The following is a 16,364-nucleotide window of genomic DNA, read 5'->3' on the forward strand; positions in this document are numbered from 1 at the left end:
TCGCGAAGGACGAGGGACTCTCGACAGCCAAGACTCCACTCGGGACTCGGAAGCTTGGCGCATCCGGGGGGACAAATCATTCCGCCCGGGGTAAATTACATGCTCGGATAGGGTGATATTACCGTAATGATCTCCGGTATCATGCATTTTACATAGAATATTGCGTAACGTATGGTATTCCATCTATGGCACCTTATACAAGTAGTTTGTCAACTTTAATATCGAATCAGATATAACAGATAGCTTTACATATCAGTAAATGTAGTCCATACAATACATTTTGTATGATAACGTATTGTGAACTGCTCCGTACCGGTTTGAGCTTGTGATAAGCAGTACCCATTATGCGGTCAATCCACCAGGCGGAGATAAATGTGGAGATGATCTTCCAATTCTACGGGTTGGGCTATCCAGTTCATCCGAGTTATTAATGAATTCGCAGTGAATGATGGATCATCTGTAGTGCGTATTGGGCATCACAATCTGCTCCAGCTGCAGGATTCACTGTTTCTCATGGACCAGAACCAGATATACTCAGTATCAATTTGTAGATCATCAGATACTGCTGCAATCGAATATCACCATCTCGATCTGAGCATGCACGCCATAGGCTCCTATATATAGTGCTTTCTAACCGTCCAACCGGGAAGACGTGATGATTCCCACTCTTATCTCCGTATATGATGCACTCTTTCCATGGAAGCCGAAATCCATCCTTAAGGGGCCGGATAGCGAAATGAAGTATATATAGTCCCTTTTACCCTCCTACGAACTGCTTTGATTCTAATCTCAAACTGGTACTGCCAGATCCTTTTAATCATGTCGGTCTTCGGAGGGATTCCCTCAAATGATGATCCTCAAGAACACTTCGTGGGACATGGCCTGGAGGACCCTGACGAAATATCGGTTAAAACAAAAGTGGATGGACTCGATGACAGCGAGCGCGAGAAGGACATGGAGGAGGAGATCGAGGAGATGGCCCGTCAGCTGACCCGCCATTCAACCCACTTCTCTTCCACCAATGCCAAAAACCCCTTCTTCGAAGACGACAAGGAGTCGACCTTGCACCCAGACAGTTCAAATTTCAGGGTCAAGGATTGGATTCGATCCTTGCTGGCAGCCCAAGCAACCAATCCCGATCGATTTCGACAACGCAATGCCGGCGTTGCATTCCAAAACCTGAACGTGCATGGCTTCGGCAGCCCAACAGACTATCAGAAGGACGTGTTTAATTCCGTCTTGGGTATCGGTAGCCTAGTTCGCCGGGTAGTTGGTTCAGGGCTTCAAAAGGTCCAGATACTGCAAGGCTTCGATGGATTGATTCGGAGCGGCGAGATGCTGCTTGTTCTCGGTCGCCCGGGCAGGTACGTCTCCAGAGAGAAAGAAGCCAACGAGCTCTTCTGCCATGATCTTTATTCTCTAACCATGTTTAATGATATACAAAAGTGGCTGTTCGACCTTCTTGAAAACCATTGCGGGAGAGATGAATGGAATCCACCTCAGCGATGACAGCTATCTGAACTATCAAGGTATGCCCATGCCTTCACAGCCCTTCGAAGGAGGGTCCATCATCTGACTTCCATGAAACAGGTATCTCTGCCAAAGCGATGCAAGGCCAGTTTCGTGGAGAGGCAATCTTCAGCGCTGAGAACGACGTGCATTTCCCACAGCTCTCCGTGGGTGATACTTTGACCTTTTCTGCCCAGGCGAGAGCACCTCGCACTCGCTTCCACGGTGTTTCTAGACATGAGTATGCCAGCCATGTCCGCGATGTGGTCATGACAATGCTGGGTCTACGCCATACATTCAACACCCGGGTGGGAAATGACTTTATTCGAGGTGTCAGCGGCGGAGAGCGTAAACGAGTGAGTATTGCAGAGGCCATGCTCAGTGGAGCTCCTCTCCAGTGCTGGGACAATAGCACACGAGGTCTAGACAGTGCCAATGCATTGGAATTTTGCAAGAATCTGCGGTTGATGAGTCGATATGCTGAGACAACCGCATGTGTGGCCATATACCAGGCGTCACAGAATGCGTACGATGTAAGTCATCCTCGATTCCGTGGTGCATCTATTTATTGACCCAAATTCGATATAGACATTCGACAAGGTAGTCGTTCTATATGAGGGTCGTCAAATCTATTTCGGCCCAACGACGGAGGCCCGTCAGTTTTTCACAGAGATGGGCTACAAATGTCCAGAACGTCAAACCACCGCCGATTTCCTGACTTCGCTCACCAGCCCCAGTGAGCGGAGAGTGAGGCCTGGGTATGAAGACAAGGTGCCTCGAACACCGGATGAGTTCGCCCAAGCATGGCTCAATAGTCAGGCTCGGAATCGCCTGATGAGCGAGATCGATGCCTTTGAAAAAGAACACCCGGTTGGAGGAGACTCGTACACCAAGTTCGTCGAGGCACGGCGTTTGATGCAATCTAAGCAACAGTTAGTCTAGTCCTTGGTTTCTCTGGTACACCAGTTGTTCAATAGTACTAACCAGAATCTCAGACGAATCAAATCGCCGTATACACTATCGATTGTCGAGCAGATTAATTTATGCCTGGTGCGCGGCTTTCAGCGTCTCAAAGGGGACGCCAGTCTCACTCTCACGGCATTATTCGGCAACTTCTTCATCTCATTGATCATTGGAAGTGTTTTTTATAATCTCCCGAAAACCACCGACAGCTTCTACTCCCGGGGTGTTTTACTTTTCTATGCGGTCCTGCTAAGTGCGTTTAGTAGTGCTCTTGAGGTATGAACAACCAGGCCCTGTCTGCAATTCGATAACCTGTTTCCAAAAGTCAAAGAAATTATTGAACTGGCTAAACATTTAATAGATTTTGATTCTATATGCACAGCGCCCTATTGTCGAAAAGCAGTCCCGGTTTGCGTTCTATCATCCGTTCACCGAGGCCTTTGCCTCCATGCTTTGTGATATGCCCTATAAGCTTCTCAATTCGTTCACATTCAATATTCCATTGTACTTTCTTGGCAACTTGCGTCGTGAAGCAGGGGCCTTTTTTACATTTTGGATCTTTTCCCTGATTACCACATTGACCATGTCTATGATCTTCCGGACGTTTGGAGCTACATCTCGATCATTGGCCCAAGCCCTTGTTCCGGCGGCACTTTTAATTCTGGGTCTAGTGATTTATACTGGGTTTATCATTCCGACAAGAGACATGCTTGGCTGGTCACGATGGATGAACTACCTGGACCCCATCGCGTATGCTTTTGAGGCCTTCATGATCAACGAGTTTTCCGGTCGAAATTTCACCTGTACCTCGTTCGTTCCATCGGGACCTGGCTATGAAAACGTACCACAAGAGAACAAGATATGCAACGCTGTTTCGTCAAGTCAGGGAGACTTGGTGATCCATGGAGAAGCCTACCTAAACACAGCATACTCTTACAGTCATGGCCATCTCTGGCGCAATTTTGGCATTATTATCGCCTTTTTGATCTTCTTCATGTGCACTTACCTATTAGCCACCGAATTCATCAGTGAAGCCATGTCGAAAGGAGAAGTATTGGTTTTCCGCCGTGGTCATCAACCCAAACAGACCCAAGATATCGAGGTCCCGTCAGAAACGAAAAATGAGCAGAGTCAGCCCAGGGATGGTGACGTTGGTATCCAGCGACAGACTGCTATCTTCCAATGGCAGGATCTATGTTATGACATTAAAATTAAAGGGGAGCCCCGACGTATCCTTGACCATGTCAATGGATGGGTGAAACCTGGGACGGCTACCGCGTTGATGGTATGTCCCCTGCTCTCGAAGCAATGCTTGAACTAAGGGTTGCTTTGCTGACATCTACAGGGTGTTTCTGGTGCCGGAAAAACGACTCTTCTTGATGTACTCGCAACCAGGGTCACCATGGGTGTGGTCACAGGCGAGGTCTTGGTAGATGGTCGCCCCCGGGATGATTCGTTTCAGCGCAAAACCGGCTACGTTCAACAGCAAGATGTTCATCTACCAACATCGACAGTCCGTGAAGCTCTTCAATTTAGTGCTTTGCTCAGACAGCCAGCCCATGTTAGTCGTGAGGAAAAGCTCGCCTATGTTGAAGAAGTTTTGGATCTTCTAGGCATGCAGTCGTATGCAGGTGCTGTGGTTGGTGTACCAGGACAGGGTATGTCAATATGCTCCCTCATATCTGACGTACATTGCTGATATTCCATTTTCTAGGTCTCAATGTCGAGCAGCGAAAACGATTGACAATTGGTGTTGAGCTTGCTGCTAAGCCCCAGTTGCTTCTTTTCCTTGACGAGCCGACTTCAGGCTTAGATAGTCAAACATCATGGTCCATTCTTGACCTTATGGAAACTCTCACAAAGCATGGACAAGCCATTCTATGTACAATTCACCAGCCCTCCGCAATGCTCTTTCAGCGCTTTGACCGGTTACTATTCCTCGCCAAAGGGGGCCGAACGGTCTATTTTGGACAGATTGGGGAGAACTCTTCGATTCTTGCTGACTATTTCATGCGCAATGGGGGAACCCCTCTAAGGGCAGACGAAAATCCCGCGGAATGGATGTTAGATGTCATCGGTGCAGCACCAGGCTCACATAGTGAGATTGACTGGCCAGTGGTGTGGGCAAACAGCCCAGAGAAGCAGGCTGTGAGTGACCATCTGGCAGAGCTAAAATCGACTCTCTCTGCAACGCCAAAGGAAGCATCAGGGAAAGATGAGTACAGGGAGTTTGCTTCAACGACTGTTACCCAGATGCGGGAATGCTTGTCTCGAGTTTTCTCTCAATACTGGCGCACTCCATCCTACATCTACTCGAAACTTGCCCTGTCAACATTGACTGCCTTGTATAACGGGTTCTCTTTCTTCAAGGCTAAGAATTCTCAACATGGCTTGCAGAACCAGATGTTTAGCATTTTCATGCTCATGACAGTCTTCGGCAATTTGGTCCAACAAATCATGCCTAACTTTGTGATCCAGCGCTCAATTTACGAAGTACGTGAGCGTCCATCCAAGATGTATTCCTGGCGTGTTTTCATGGGTGCGAATATCATTGTAGAACTGCCCTGGAATTTTCTCGTGGCCGTCCTCATGTTCTTCTGCTGGTATTATCCAGTAGGCCTTTACCACAATGCTGAACCGACAGGTGCGGTGCATGAGCGCGGTGCTCTGATGTTTCTGCTCCTGCTTACCTTCCTATGGTTCACATCGACTTTTACTCACATGGTAATTGCGGGTGTGGAAAATTCAGAAACAGGAGGTAACATTGCCAATCTTTTGTTTGCTCTCTTGCTGCTCTTCTGCGGGTTTGTATATCCTCTCCGAGATTTCCAATGATTGAAACTGACCGTGATTACCAACGTAGTGTCGTCGCAACACCACAAGCCATGCCAGGTTTCTGGATATTCATGTATCGCCTCTCGCCCTTTACATATCTCGTGTCAGCCATGCTATCTACTGCTGTCAGCGGCACCGACGTGACCTGTGCCTCCATTGAGACGCTCCAGGTTGACCCGCCCACTCAGCAGACATGCTCTCAGTATCTGGACTCATTCGTCACGATCAATGGAGGGTACATTCAGAATCCGAATGCGACCAGCCAGTGCGAATACTGCCCTATTGCAAAGACTGATGTCTTCTTGGCCTCTGTTAACAGTCACTGGGACGATGCGTGGAGGAACTTCGGCCTGATGTGGGTATACATTGCGTTTAATATTGCCGCGGCTGTGGGAGTATATTGGCTGGCTCGTGTGCCCAAGGGCAGTCGGATGAAGGGCTCATCTTGATCACAATATTAAAGTGCCTTCTCAAGGACTGATGTTGTGTATTATCCAATATTGGGGGTTAGGGGATGCTACAGCTTTCTTTCAATTATATCTATAGCGTCATTTGTTGGCTGTTATCTCAGAATGTTCCATAGTACAGCTTATACTTCTATATAGTGATTTCACCAGCTCTGGTTTAGTACATAATAAAGCACATATTCCAGTAATAAGCGAACCTACCCAAAGCCATACAAAGTTGATACCACCGTGTCAGGCCGATGGTCGGAATAGACTCCCGCCAGGGGGAACTCCCTCCTTCCACGGAGCATCATCATACGCTCACAGTGAATTGCCCAGTGGAGATGATTATGTATTTCCAACTGAGTCAAAATGACGGACTTTTGGTCGGAACCCACAGACTGGACGATCAGCGTCCAGCACTGCCAGCAGAGAGCCACCGATAATTTCTCCGCAGAGCTGCTTTGCCCCGCGGCGTTGAGGAGGGGAACCAACACACGCATTCAACAACAACAGCTGTTCTTTTTCCCTCTTTTCCCTCTCCTCTTCCTCTGTAACTGACACCTCCAAGTTGATCCAGATCCTCCTGTCATGGCTATATCCAGCCAAAACGTCCACCGTGCCTGGTGGAAAGAATGCTCTGTCTATCAGATCTGGCCTGCCTCGTACAAAGACTCCAACGATGACGGCATCGGCGATATCCCCGGCATAATCTCCAAGCTCGACTACATCAAGAATCTAGGCGTGGATATTGTCTGGCTCTGTCCATCATACAAATCTCCACAGGTGGATATGGGATATGATATTGCCGACTACTACAGCATTGCCGATGAGTATGGCACGGTCGCAGATGTCGAGACCCTGATTAAGGGCTGCCACGACAGAGGAATGAAACTCCTCATGGATCTCGTGGTGAACCACACCAGCGACCAGATTGATTGGTTTAAGAAATCGCGAAGCTCCAAGGATAATGAGTATCGCAATTGGTATGTCTGGAAGCCTCCTCGCTATGACGAGCAGGGTAACAGACATCCTCCCAACAACTGGATCTCTCATTTCCAGGGTATGTCTTTGACAAAATCACTTGGGTAACAAGCTAAACAGTATGCTGATCATTATCTATATAGGTAGCGCTTGGCAATATGACGAGTTGACTGGTGAATATTATCTTCACCTGTACGCAACAGAGCAACCGGATCTGAACTGGGAGCACCCGCCTGTCCGCAAGGCAGTTCACGATATTATGCGTTTTTGGCTGGATAAGGGAGCTGATGGGTTCCGAATGGATGTTATCAACTTCATCAGCAAGGATCAGGCGTTCCCAGACGTCCCTGTCAAGGATGCTCGCAGCCCATGGCAATGGGCTGATAAATACTATGCCAATGGACCTCGACTCCATGAATATCTGCAAGATCTAGGCAAGATCCTCAAGGAGTACGACGCATTTAGTGTCGGTGAGATGCCCTTCGTGAAGGATACCAATGAGGTGCTCAAGGCTGTCCGTTATGACCGAGGCGAGATCAACATGATCTTCAACTTTGAACATGTCGACATTGATCATGGAGTATACGACAAGTTCGAGCCCGGTAGCTGGAAGCTCACCGACCTCAAGTCCTTCTTTGAAAGATGGCAGAAGTTCATGTACGAGAATGGCGGCTGGAACGCCCTGTACTGGGAAAACCACGACCAGCCGCGGTCGATTGATCGTTTCGCACAAGCAAAGGAAGAGCACCGTTTGATTTCGTCCAAGATGCTGGCTACCAATCTTGCGTTGCAGTCTGGCACGCCTTTTGTATACCAGGGCCAGGAGATCGGCATGAGAAACGTGCCCCTTGCTTGGGGAATGGAAGAATACAAGGACATTGACTGTCTGAACCACTGGCATGGGTGCGTATTACCCTCTCCTTGTATATCCTCCCTTCAATGCTAACGACTCGCAGACTGGTGAAGAACAAGCACTTCGACACCAAGGCCCAGGAAATTGCCCGACAGGAGTACCAGAAGAAATCCCGCGACAACGGCCGCACCCCCGTGCAATGGAGCTCTGCTCCGAACGGTGGATTTACCGGCCCCAACGTGAAGCCTTGGATGTCTGTCAACCCGGACTACGTGCGTGTCAACGCCGAAGCCCAAGTCAACGACCCAAACTCGACCTACAACTACTGGGCGTCTGTCCTTGGACTGCGCAAAAAGTACCTTGACATTTTTGTTTACGGAAACTGGGAACTTGTAGACGCAGCGAGTCAAGAGATCTTTGCGTATACCCGCCAGTACGAAGGTCAGAAAGCCCTGGTCTTGTGTAACTTTACCGACAAGTCGCTGGAGTGGGATCCGTCTGCCAACGGGGTGAATGGTATCAAGGAGGTACTGCTGAGCAACTATGAGAGTACACAGGAAGCGTCACAGCGGATCTCGGGGGCGAAATGGCCTCTGCGTCCGTATGAGGCGCTTGTCGTACTTGTCTAACGGATAGACTGAATAAACCTATGGTCTACGAAATTTAAATAAATACATGAACCATTCTAGAATTATTCAATAGTGTAAAAGAAAATATGAAAAGTATAGGTTGAAGAAACGATAGTAAGTTCAAGTTTTAATGATGTGTATAGCTGGGCGGTTGTATATAAATGAAGCACATCTGAACCATATAGTCGTAGGTGACGGTGGGATAGTATATATTAATATGCAGTCAATAAAAAAGCTGCTATAATCAAACTCCCTCCATTTAAGTACATATATAATTGAAAATAAATAACTACATATTTAGCAACATCTCTGCCCATATCATCTGTTGAGGATAATGATGTCGACATGGTCTGTTATCACCCACGATAAAGATAAGAGGGGCAACAATCAATCCATCCCAACTTCAACTTGACCACTACACCATACCCCAACAACACCTCCAAGATGTCCTCCCAACCAGAACAACAACAGCAACAACAACCTCAATCCACCTCCAAACCTCCCCATCTCGATCCAGCAACCTACCCCCGCACCCTCCACCTCCCCGCCCAAAACATCCACCTCGAACTCACCTACAACCCGCTCGACCCCTCCATCGCCCTCTCCCAGACCTCCTCTCCCAGCGCCGGCGCAAACGTTCTCTTCCTCGGCACAACACGCGATACGTTCGAGGATCGGCCCGTCTTGCAACTAAGTTATACGACGTACCCGCCTCTCGCGCTGAAGACGCTCTCCGCGATCGCGGAGGAGGCGGTCTCGAAACATGGGCTGACGGGGGTGAGCATCGCGCATCGATTGGGGGTCGTGCCGATTCGGGAGGCGTCGATTGTGATTGCGGTTAGTGCGGGCCATCGCGGGGCGGCTTGGAGGGCGGGCGAGGAGGTGTTGGAGTTGTGTAAGGAGAAGGCGGAGATTTGGAAGATGGAGGAGTTTGTGGATGGGGGTGCAGAGTGGAGGGCGAATCGGGATAGAGATGCTGAGGGGAGAGCGGTTTGATTGTGGTGAGATGAGATATGGTATCTGATGGACGGTGAGATGCTGAGTGTACCAATATATATGATGGTCGATAATACAGACGAATCCTATTTCATACAGATGTCGGCTAGATACTTGAGTAGGGTATTTATCTATTGTACAATCCATCGCGTCGCCTACTCCGTCTTCAACGGTCTTCCCTCTCTCTTCCAGTCGTTGATGTGCTCCATGATCACCTTTGTGGCCGACTCGGGTGTGTCCTGACGTCCGATACATTCAACAAAGTCACCCTCGGGGTCTGAAGTAGTTAGTAACATGCCATCCATTCCAACAAGAACAAGACTCACCCATCAGATAAAAGTAGATACTGTGATCCACCAAGTAATCTTCACCAGGCTTCACGTCTCTCGGTGTGCTAAAGTACACCCGATACTGCTTGCAGACGTTCTTGACCTGGTCGTATGTTCCTGTCAAACCAATGATGCCGGGGTGGAACTCTTGAAGATATGTCTTGAGCACTTCGGGGGTATCGCGGACCGGGTCGCAGGTGATGAAGACGGGCAGGAAGACGCTCTCGCCCTTGGTCGATTCGTTGACCTTGTCGATAATCTCGGCCATCTTATCCAATTCATCGGGGCAGATATCGGGGCAGTGGGTGAAACCAAAGTAGACCTAAACAATCAGCAACGATTCAATCATAAAATCCATCCTTATCCAATATGAGTTCAACTCACAAAACTATATTTCCCCTTGAGATCCTCCGCCGTAAACTCCTTCCCATTCAAGTCCTTCAACGTAAACGGTCCTCCCACCTTCGGCCTCCCAACACCCTTGCTCATCTCAGCAATCCGCTTCCGCTCCAATCGCTCCTTTTCAACCCGGAAATACACCAACATACCACCACCGGTCAAGACGAAGAGCAACGCCGCCTTCCACGAGAACGGGCCCGTGGAATTCCGCGCGCGGAGCTGGCCCATCGTCTTGGCGCGGGACCGAAGGGTAGTCGTCGAGAAGCAGCGTCTGGAGGGAATGGCATTGAGGAGGTTCTGGGTTTGCCGGGCTTGGACGGGTGTTGCGCTTTGCGATGGGAGGCTGGTGCGGAGAGGGAGGATGCGTTGGGTTCGGGTGGTGGTGTGCTCGATCGAGGCGAGAGGGGAGCGGGATGCTCGGCCCATAATTCGGGAGACGGATCTCATTGATGAAGCCATTGTTGATCTGGGCTTGGCCTGTGGGGTTGACTTTGGAGGGGGAGTGAGAGGAAGAGAAGTTCGGCTTTTGAGGTTTTGAATCCATTCGAGCTCCGGATCTACATTGCCAGATGCGGTTTAGTGTGTTTGTGCCTGAGGCTTACAGAGCTGTCATCACGTGGAGTTACACCTGAGGCATCTACGAATTGTTAATTCAAATGATTCCCATTAAAAGACGGTATATCCATTGCCAAACACTTCCAGTCTAGAATTACAATGTTGGGAAACCTGTAATTATTGCGTACAAAATTCTATGAACAAGAATGGGGAATCGTGGCCGCCGTGACAATATTATGTGCTGGATTGAAGGTACCGTATCCCCGAGACAACCATGACCATGAAAAAGAAGAGGTATTCGCATATTGACAAACTTGAGTGGAAAAGAAAAGAACAAAAAAAAAAGATAAGAGAAAAGAAAATGGGAAAAAAGAATAGCAAAGGGGCAGAAAGGGTAATAGGCTTTTTTGACGAAGAACATGCTGTATGTACGCCTTCATCAGAAAGAAAATAAATGACCAGAATTGAAATATCGAAAGCCATCATTGTGGCAATTTTGATATCAAGTCAATGGATACAGATTTTACTGCATACTTCTGCTGGCTTGACTGGCACGGCTGGGGGTGGTCCTAGGTTCTTCTTCCTCAAGAACGTCGCTCAAACGAGTGGGATGGCGATGGCGAGGAGTCATGGATTCCCATCCAGTTCCAACTCCCCAGTCAGAACCGGTATAGTCAGAGGAAGTCGGAGTGTAGCCAGTGTAGAGGGGTGCCGAGGTTGATGCCAGGGTGCTAGGGATGTACTCGGCTTGAGTCATGTCGTGGATGTTGTCATTTTCGTCACTCTCTTCAGACATGGGGCGAGGGTAGACAACCGGGCGGCCCTGAGCATCACGACGGTAGCTGCCATACTCCTCATCACCATGCTCACTGCTTGGGGCACTGGGCACGAACGAACGGTCATCCGCGTCGTCGAGGGTTTGACCGGGGTACGTGGCGCTTTCATGTTCGAAGAACTGGCCAGCGTATTGCCCCGAGGATTCTGGGGCACTAGAGACTGGTGGTTGCCGAGAGCCATAACGTTGTGCCTCTGACTCATTCCTTCGTTCGGTAAATGGGTCAGAGCCGGTGGGCGACGGAGCATCGTCGTAGTATCGGCCGTCTCCTGTCCGTCCAGGTTCGCTTCCCATAGAAGCCCCATGATAGGAAGTGTCATCCCGGGTTGAGGGACGGTTCGAAGTAGTTGACCGATTTGGCAATCCCTGGACCATAGGCACCACCTGCACACCCCCGACCAAAGTGGGCTCACCGCTCCGAAGCGAAGTAGTACGGTCTCTCTCTTCCTGCTCGCGTCTACCAAGTTCTTCCCAAGCTCGACGGGCTTCCTCTTTCGAAATTTGGAGCTCGCGACGCATTTCCTTCAGGAGATCCTCGGCTCGTGCCTTGTCGCTTTCGGCCTTTTGCAACGAAGCAAAGGCTTCCGATCGTGCCTGGCGTTCCGTCTTGACCTGCTTTTCTAAGTCTCCTTGGAGTTCTTTGGCTCGCTCTTGCTCAGCACGAGTGTCAAAGAACCACCGTTGAAATTTCCGCTCCGATGACGCTCGCAATCGCTGTAGCTCCACAACTGCATGGAAAAGATTTGCACCGGCAGCAGAGAGATCTGTGACTTGGCGGGCCATTTGCTGACTGAGAGTGTCGCGTTCGAAGGCCTCATTGTTCTGCTCGAGCTTCCGGATCCAGTAGCCCGTCAGACCTTCCCAATGTGAAGACAGTGTCTCCCATCTCTCAAATGCATGAGGGAAAGCCACACGGCGTTGTTGCTGCTGTGGGGGTTGCGAGGAGCTAGATTGACTAGGAGGAGCACCTTGCGCAGGTTGTTTAGGGAATGCACCTGGCCCTGGCGCACCCTGGAATTGAACGTGCGGCGGCTGAGAGTTAGGTTGAGCCTGAGGGTCTGGTCTTCGCTGATATCCGGAAGGTGCTCCTTGAGCGCTGGCCGTTCGAGGGTCTGGCTGAATCTCAGGCCCCGTTGGAGCTCTTGGGGCAGCTGATCTTCGCTGGGAAGTTCGATCACCGGCAACGCCAGCGGCATACTTTTGGGACTGCTGCTCTTGTTCCTCCTGCTCCCTAGCTTCCTGCTCGGCCTTTTTGCGGGCCTCTCGATCCCGGCGCTGTCTCATGATATCCGTTGGTGTTCTGACACCACTTGCGGGGTGCGGATTGACGGGCACGGGCCCCTGGGCTGCACGCGATGCACCATTCTGAGTCCGGCCATTTCCTCCAAGACCAGCAGAGGCCGTTACACCTACCATGTCAGACATGGAAGCGTTCACTTCTTCCCAATCGGTGGTGAATGGAAACGGTTTGCGAATGGCTTCTTCAAGAGTCCAGAGGATCGCAGAAGCTGTTCGTGGGGAAACACTAGTTGATCTGCGAGGCCAGTATGATTCGCCAGGTGGCTGTTTAGAATTGTCCGGCGAGGAAGAGGCGTTGTCTTCGGTTTGTACTTCCGAAAGCGCAGGACGTAGGGCAGCGACACCAGTAGCACCTGCAGAGGGTCGGACCGTAACTGGTATCGGGTGTAATGCCTGGCGAGGATTCGATTGAGGGCGACCCGATGCGTCTACCGAGGCGACTCGTCGATGAGGCAAGCGCTGAACTTCAGAGGGACGAGGTAGTCGTCGTGACGGACGGGAGCTTCCAACGGAACTCAAAGGGCGGGGCGGTAGATCTAGAGAAGATGGAGAAGCAGGATTCGGAGGAGCAGCCTGCTGCTGGCGTTGCCGTGAAAAGGTCGTAAACGTGGAAGGGTCGTGAACTTCGTAGGTCTCGTCAAAAGCGTCGGGGACGTGGTAAGACACTGCTGAGGATGTTGGATGAAACGGAGAAAAATGAGAAGACAACGTGAGAGAGGAGAAAGCCAAGTACAAGCAGGTCGCAGAGACACGCGTACTCGGAGCTTTATGCCAGCTCTTGACAGCAGCAGCTCAAGCAGGGTCTTCGTATCCAACAGCGGTCTGAAGCCCGACAATTAAAAAAACAGTAAAATAAAGATAAAACAAGACAGGAGAATTAATAGATCGGAATGTGGGTATTAAACAGCAAGAATAAGCAGCAAGAAAAAGGCGAAGACAGTTCAGGGTGCGAATGAGGCGACTAAAAGACAGGATTAATGGCCCAGTTGTGGCTGGTCGAATAAAGAGTGTCCGCGATGGGGATTAAATGGGATGGCTGGGAGGAGTTGCAGCGCAGCAGACTGCCGGACGGCCACGAGCAGCGGAGAGAGCCTCGTAGCAGTCATTGGAGAGCCAAAAAGCTCAATTGGCTGCTGGGCAACAAGAAAATCCCGGAGAAGAGGCCTCACTTTGCCCAAGAGACGCCAGAGGTGGGTGTTTCTGGAAGAGAATGGAGAGCGCCAGCTGGTGCGACGATGACGCTCGGCCAACAACAGCGTTGGGTTTTCCGACCTGACGGTGTTTCGCCCTCCTGTGTCCACCTCACAGTTGCAACAAACGACAGACTCCGCTTGACTTGGCGGTCTGGTATCCTGAAGTAAGGATATGATGATTAATTTGAGAGATACTGAGACTGATGAATTGCTGGTAGCTAGGTCTTTCTGTCCACCGTCAATCTATCTCCTACTCGCACGGATCAAGGCGCGACTAAGTCCTGCCAAAACACCAGTGAATCATCACGTCCAATTGCGATTTTTCACAGCAGATAGAAGCCTAGAGAAGGCGATGGCTACGACTCTTATGGTTCAGGAGATGGCAGAGCCACGGAGAGAAAAAAAAAATACTCAACCAATATTGGGCTGGGGCTATTGATGAACTACTGAGACCCATTTCCCACAATCCCATCACCTACAATGCAATTATCGCTCTAGAAATCCTCCATCAAGCAGCACACAAGGGAACACTAATCGTGGCTATTATGTCCTTTCCATGGTCGGGGCTCCGGCTAATAATGGAACACCAGCACATCGCGGTGCGTTGGCAGGCGCTGCTTGATGGGCTTTTGGGCCGACCCAACCCCTGTCGACCGGCTGTGAAGAAGCAATATATTGTGCCTGTCCCGCCGTCATGTATGTCATTGCTGCCATGAGTCTTCAGGGATTTACCGATGGCGAGTCCTTTGTTCCCAACCTCGAGGCGCCAATTTGCCATTTCTTGGAACGAACCACTTGAATCTTCCCCACACTGGATCCTCCAGGAACCCCGATCCAGCCAACTCCATCAGCCCGGGCACGGACAGGGTTCGTCATAATTTCCAGCTCCGCTAAAATGGTGGATGAGGCGATAATCGCCCACTGCGATCGATGATCTCTGTTTCCCTGCCTCATGTGAGAAAGGGGTTGAAGAAACTCCTTCCTGGGGGCTGAGATTTTCCTCCTGATTCTGGAGTTTTAAAGTACGATAATTCGACAAGTGACGACATTGAAATTGAGATACGCGGGCGGTATACCGAAACGACAGTTTATTTTATCGTCATCTAGCAACCGTTGATTAAGTTCGAGACAGAATATAAGAAAGGAAAGAAAAATCCCGTACAGAACAGGATTTATATGCAAGGGATATTTAATCGCCGATTGTTCTTCGGTTCGTTCCTGAAGGAGCCAGTCTATCCGTTCCGGTTTCAGAAATATCGATATACCTTGCAGGCGGTTTCAATAACCTCATCTACAGTGTCAACAGTACACATCTAGGATGTGCATTGCTTGTCATCCAGCCATAGGATGAACTTAGTCGAAATTAAACCAGGCTCTTTGATTCCTATTCTTGCCCCCTCCGCAATTCGAAACTCATGAGGCTAGCCGGAGAAACAAACCAATTCCCTTTGTCGCCTGTTTTGGGATATCGACCGCTGCCCTGCCTTGTCCAAGGTCGAGGCCCTAGTTTAAGCTCATCGATCGATCTCTGGGATTATCGTGATCGCCCATGCTTCCTGAAAAATGAGACAAGCCAAGGCCAATGCAGGTTAATCCCGAGAAAAGCCCAGTCGCCGAGTCGGGGACCAATGGCTCAACTGTCAATAGACAGTGGTAAACGAATATTTACGAGAGTAGCACGCATGATCATGTACATGCCTACGAGGTGCAGGTGTAGCTCCACTCACGAGGGCTGATTGAAAAGAAATTTTCCAGATATAGCGTGATTCGACAATTGGAAAGACGAGGTACATACAGAACCGCTATCATGGACCGTACATACATATATACATCTGGACGGTGCATCCGACTCCCGTGCAGTGTTTCTTCTCCCGGGGATTTGGTCCCGACTTAGACTGGAATGCGGGCCATGCAGACTGTTTCTTCCCCAAGCCTGCAACTCTTTCTTTTCCCCACACTTCGTGCTTGTTCTTCCCATTCCAGCCAACTTCACCATCTCGAGCCCAGATCTGGAGAAAAATCCAATTGCCCGTGCATCAACTGGCCCCACCGAGATGACCCATCCTTGTTCCTCTGTCCCAATGTCTGACATTTGTCCAGCCTGATTTTGTCGTCGGAGCTCACCCAGATGGTAGCACTGACTATCTGCGCATGGAGGTGGATCAAAGATTTCAAATGATATTGCATTTCGTAAAGGCTAACAGATACGAAAGAAGATCATCCTAATCGAGCTTCCCACAGAAGAATGGATTCCACGTATCCCAGGGCCCGTCTTCATAATGGGAAGAATTTTCCATCTAGTAGGCTGGCACAGGTCTCATCCTAAAACACCAATGGAACGCGAAAGGCTTCGCTGTAGTTTTTATGCTCAATATAGTTCAATCGCCATGCAAATGGATGAACTATGATACCTTTCACAAGCATGAAACTGAAATCTCCAGGTTCCCATCTATTCTGGATTGTTTACATGCACACAGGAGCACCACTCTGTATACTCCGGGGTAGCCGGTCTATTCCGCCAGTTATCGACTGGAATCGA

At 49.8% G+C, this 16,364-nt stretch overlaps 5 protein-coding genes across 5 annotated transcripts; 3 read left to right on the forward strand and 2 right to left on the reverse strand.

Annotated features, from left to right (window-relative positions):
• Nucleotides 1-806: 806 nt before the first annotated feature.
• Nucleotides 807-5,959, forward strand: ASPWEDRAFT_157610 (uncharacterized protein). The gene is made up of 9 exons (XM_040829734.1): nucleotides 807-1,364; nucleotides 1,447-1,529; nucleotides 1,591-2,042; nucleotides 2,098-2,441; nucleotides 2,505-2,748; nucleotides 2,834-3,757; nucleotides 3,818-4,130; nucleotides 4,187-5,276; nucleotides 5,336-5,959. The coding sequence occupies exons 1-9, from the start codon at nucleotides 820-822 to the stop codon at nucleotides 5,754-5,756; spliced, it is 4,416 nt and encodes a 1,471-aa protein (XP_040687766.1). The 5' UTR covers nucleotides 807-819; the 3' UTR covers nucleotides 5,757-5,959.
• Nucleotides 5,960-6,071: 112 nt separating this feature from the next.
• ASPWEDRAFT_42005 (glycoside hydrolase family 13 protein) lies at nucleotides 6,072-8,276 on the forward strand. The gene is made up of 3 exons (XM_040835695.1): nucleotides 6,072-6,816; nucleotides 6,881-7,640; nucleotides 7,694-8,276. Exons 1-3 carry the CDS (start codon nucleotides 6,345-6,347, stop codon nucleotides 8,217-8,219), a joined length of 1,758 nt encoding a protein of 585 aa, XP_040687767.1. The 5' UTR covers nucleotides 6,072-6,344; the 3' UTR covers nucleotides 8,220-8,276.
• Nucleotides 8,277-8,663: 387 nt separating this feature from the next.
• On the forward strand, nucleotides 8,664-9,215 carry ASPWEDRAFT_112883 (molybdopterin synthase catalytic subunit; the record flags this gene model as incomplete). Its single annotated transcript, XM_040828367.1, has 1 exon — nucleotides 8,664-9,215. One exon carries the CDS (start codon nucleotides 8,664-8,666, stop codon nucleotides 9,213-9,215), a length of 552 nt encoding a protein of 183 aa, XP_040687768.1.
• A 155-nt stretch (nucleotides 9,216-9,370) lies between these two features.
• ASPWEDRAFT_113156 (SCO family protein) lies at nucleotides 9,371-10,369 on the reverse strand (the record flags this gene model as incomplete). The annotated part of the gene is made up of 3 exons (XM_040828386.1): nucleotides 9,371-9,492; nucleotides 9,542-9,866; nucleotides 9,929-10,369. The coding sequence occupies 3 exons, from the start codon at nucleotides 10,367-10,369 to the stop codon at nucleotides 9,371-9,373; spliced, it is 888 nt and encodes a 295-aa protein (XP_040687769.1).
• Nucleotides 10,370-11,021: 652 nt separating this feature from the next.
• Nucleotides 11,022-14,603, reverse strand: ASPWEDRAFT_173525 (uncharacterized protein; the record flags this gene model as incomplete). Its single annotated transcript, XM_040831086.1, has 2 exons — nucleotides 11,022-13,297; nucleotides 14,558-14,603. 2 exons carry the CDS (start codon nucleotides 14,601-14,603, stop codon nucleotides 11,022-11,024), a joined length of 2,322 nt encoding a protein of 773 aa, XP_040687770.1.
• Between the last annotated feature and the right edge of the window lie 1,761 nt (nucleotides 14,604-16,364).

The sequence above is a fragment of the Aspergillus wentii genome (assembly GCF_001890725.1).
Source record: "Aspergillus wentii DTO 134E9 unplaced genomic scaffold ASPWEscaffold_5, whole genome shotgun sequence".
In the NCBI taxonomy this organism is placed as follows: Eukaryota; Fungi; Ascomycota; class Eurotiomycetes; order Eurotiales; family Aspergillaceae; genus Aspergillus; species Aspergillus wentii.

What these genes read in the sequence shown, in the direction of transcription:
- ASPWEDRAFT_157610 (XM_040829734.1), top strand. Translation starts at nt 820, where the DNA reads ATGTCGGTCTTCGGAGGGATTCCCTCAAATGATGATCCTCAAGAACAC. An exon ending in CAGCTATCTGAACTATCAAG is followed by an intron (nt 1,530 to 1,590) that starts GTATGCCCATGC and finishes TCCATGAAACAG; the next exon opens with GTATCTCTGCCAAAGCGATG. An exon ending in CTCTTGCTGCTCTTCTGCGG is followed by an intron (nt 5,277 to 5,335) that starts GTTTGTATATCC and finishes TTACCAACGTAG; the next exon opens with TGTCGTCGCAACACCACAAG.
- ASPWEDRAFT_42005 (XM_040835695.1), top strand. Translation starts at nt 6,345, where the DNA reads ATGGCTATATCCAGCCAAAACGTCCACCGTGCCTGGTGGAAAGAATGC. An exon ending in CTGGATCTCTCATTTCCAGG is followed by an intron (nt 6,817 to 6,880) that starts GTATGTCTTTGA and finishes TTATCTATATAG; the next exon opens with GTAGCGCTTGGCAATATGAC. An exon ending in TGTCTGAACCACTGGCATGG is followed by an intron (nt 7,641 to 7,693) that starts GTGCGTATTACC and finishes AACGACTCGCAG; the next exon opens with ACTGGTGAAGAACAAGCACT.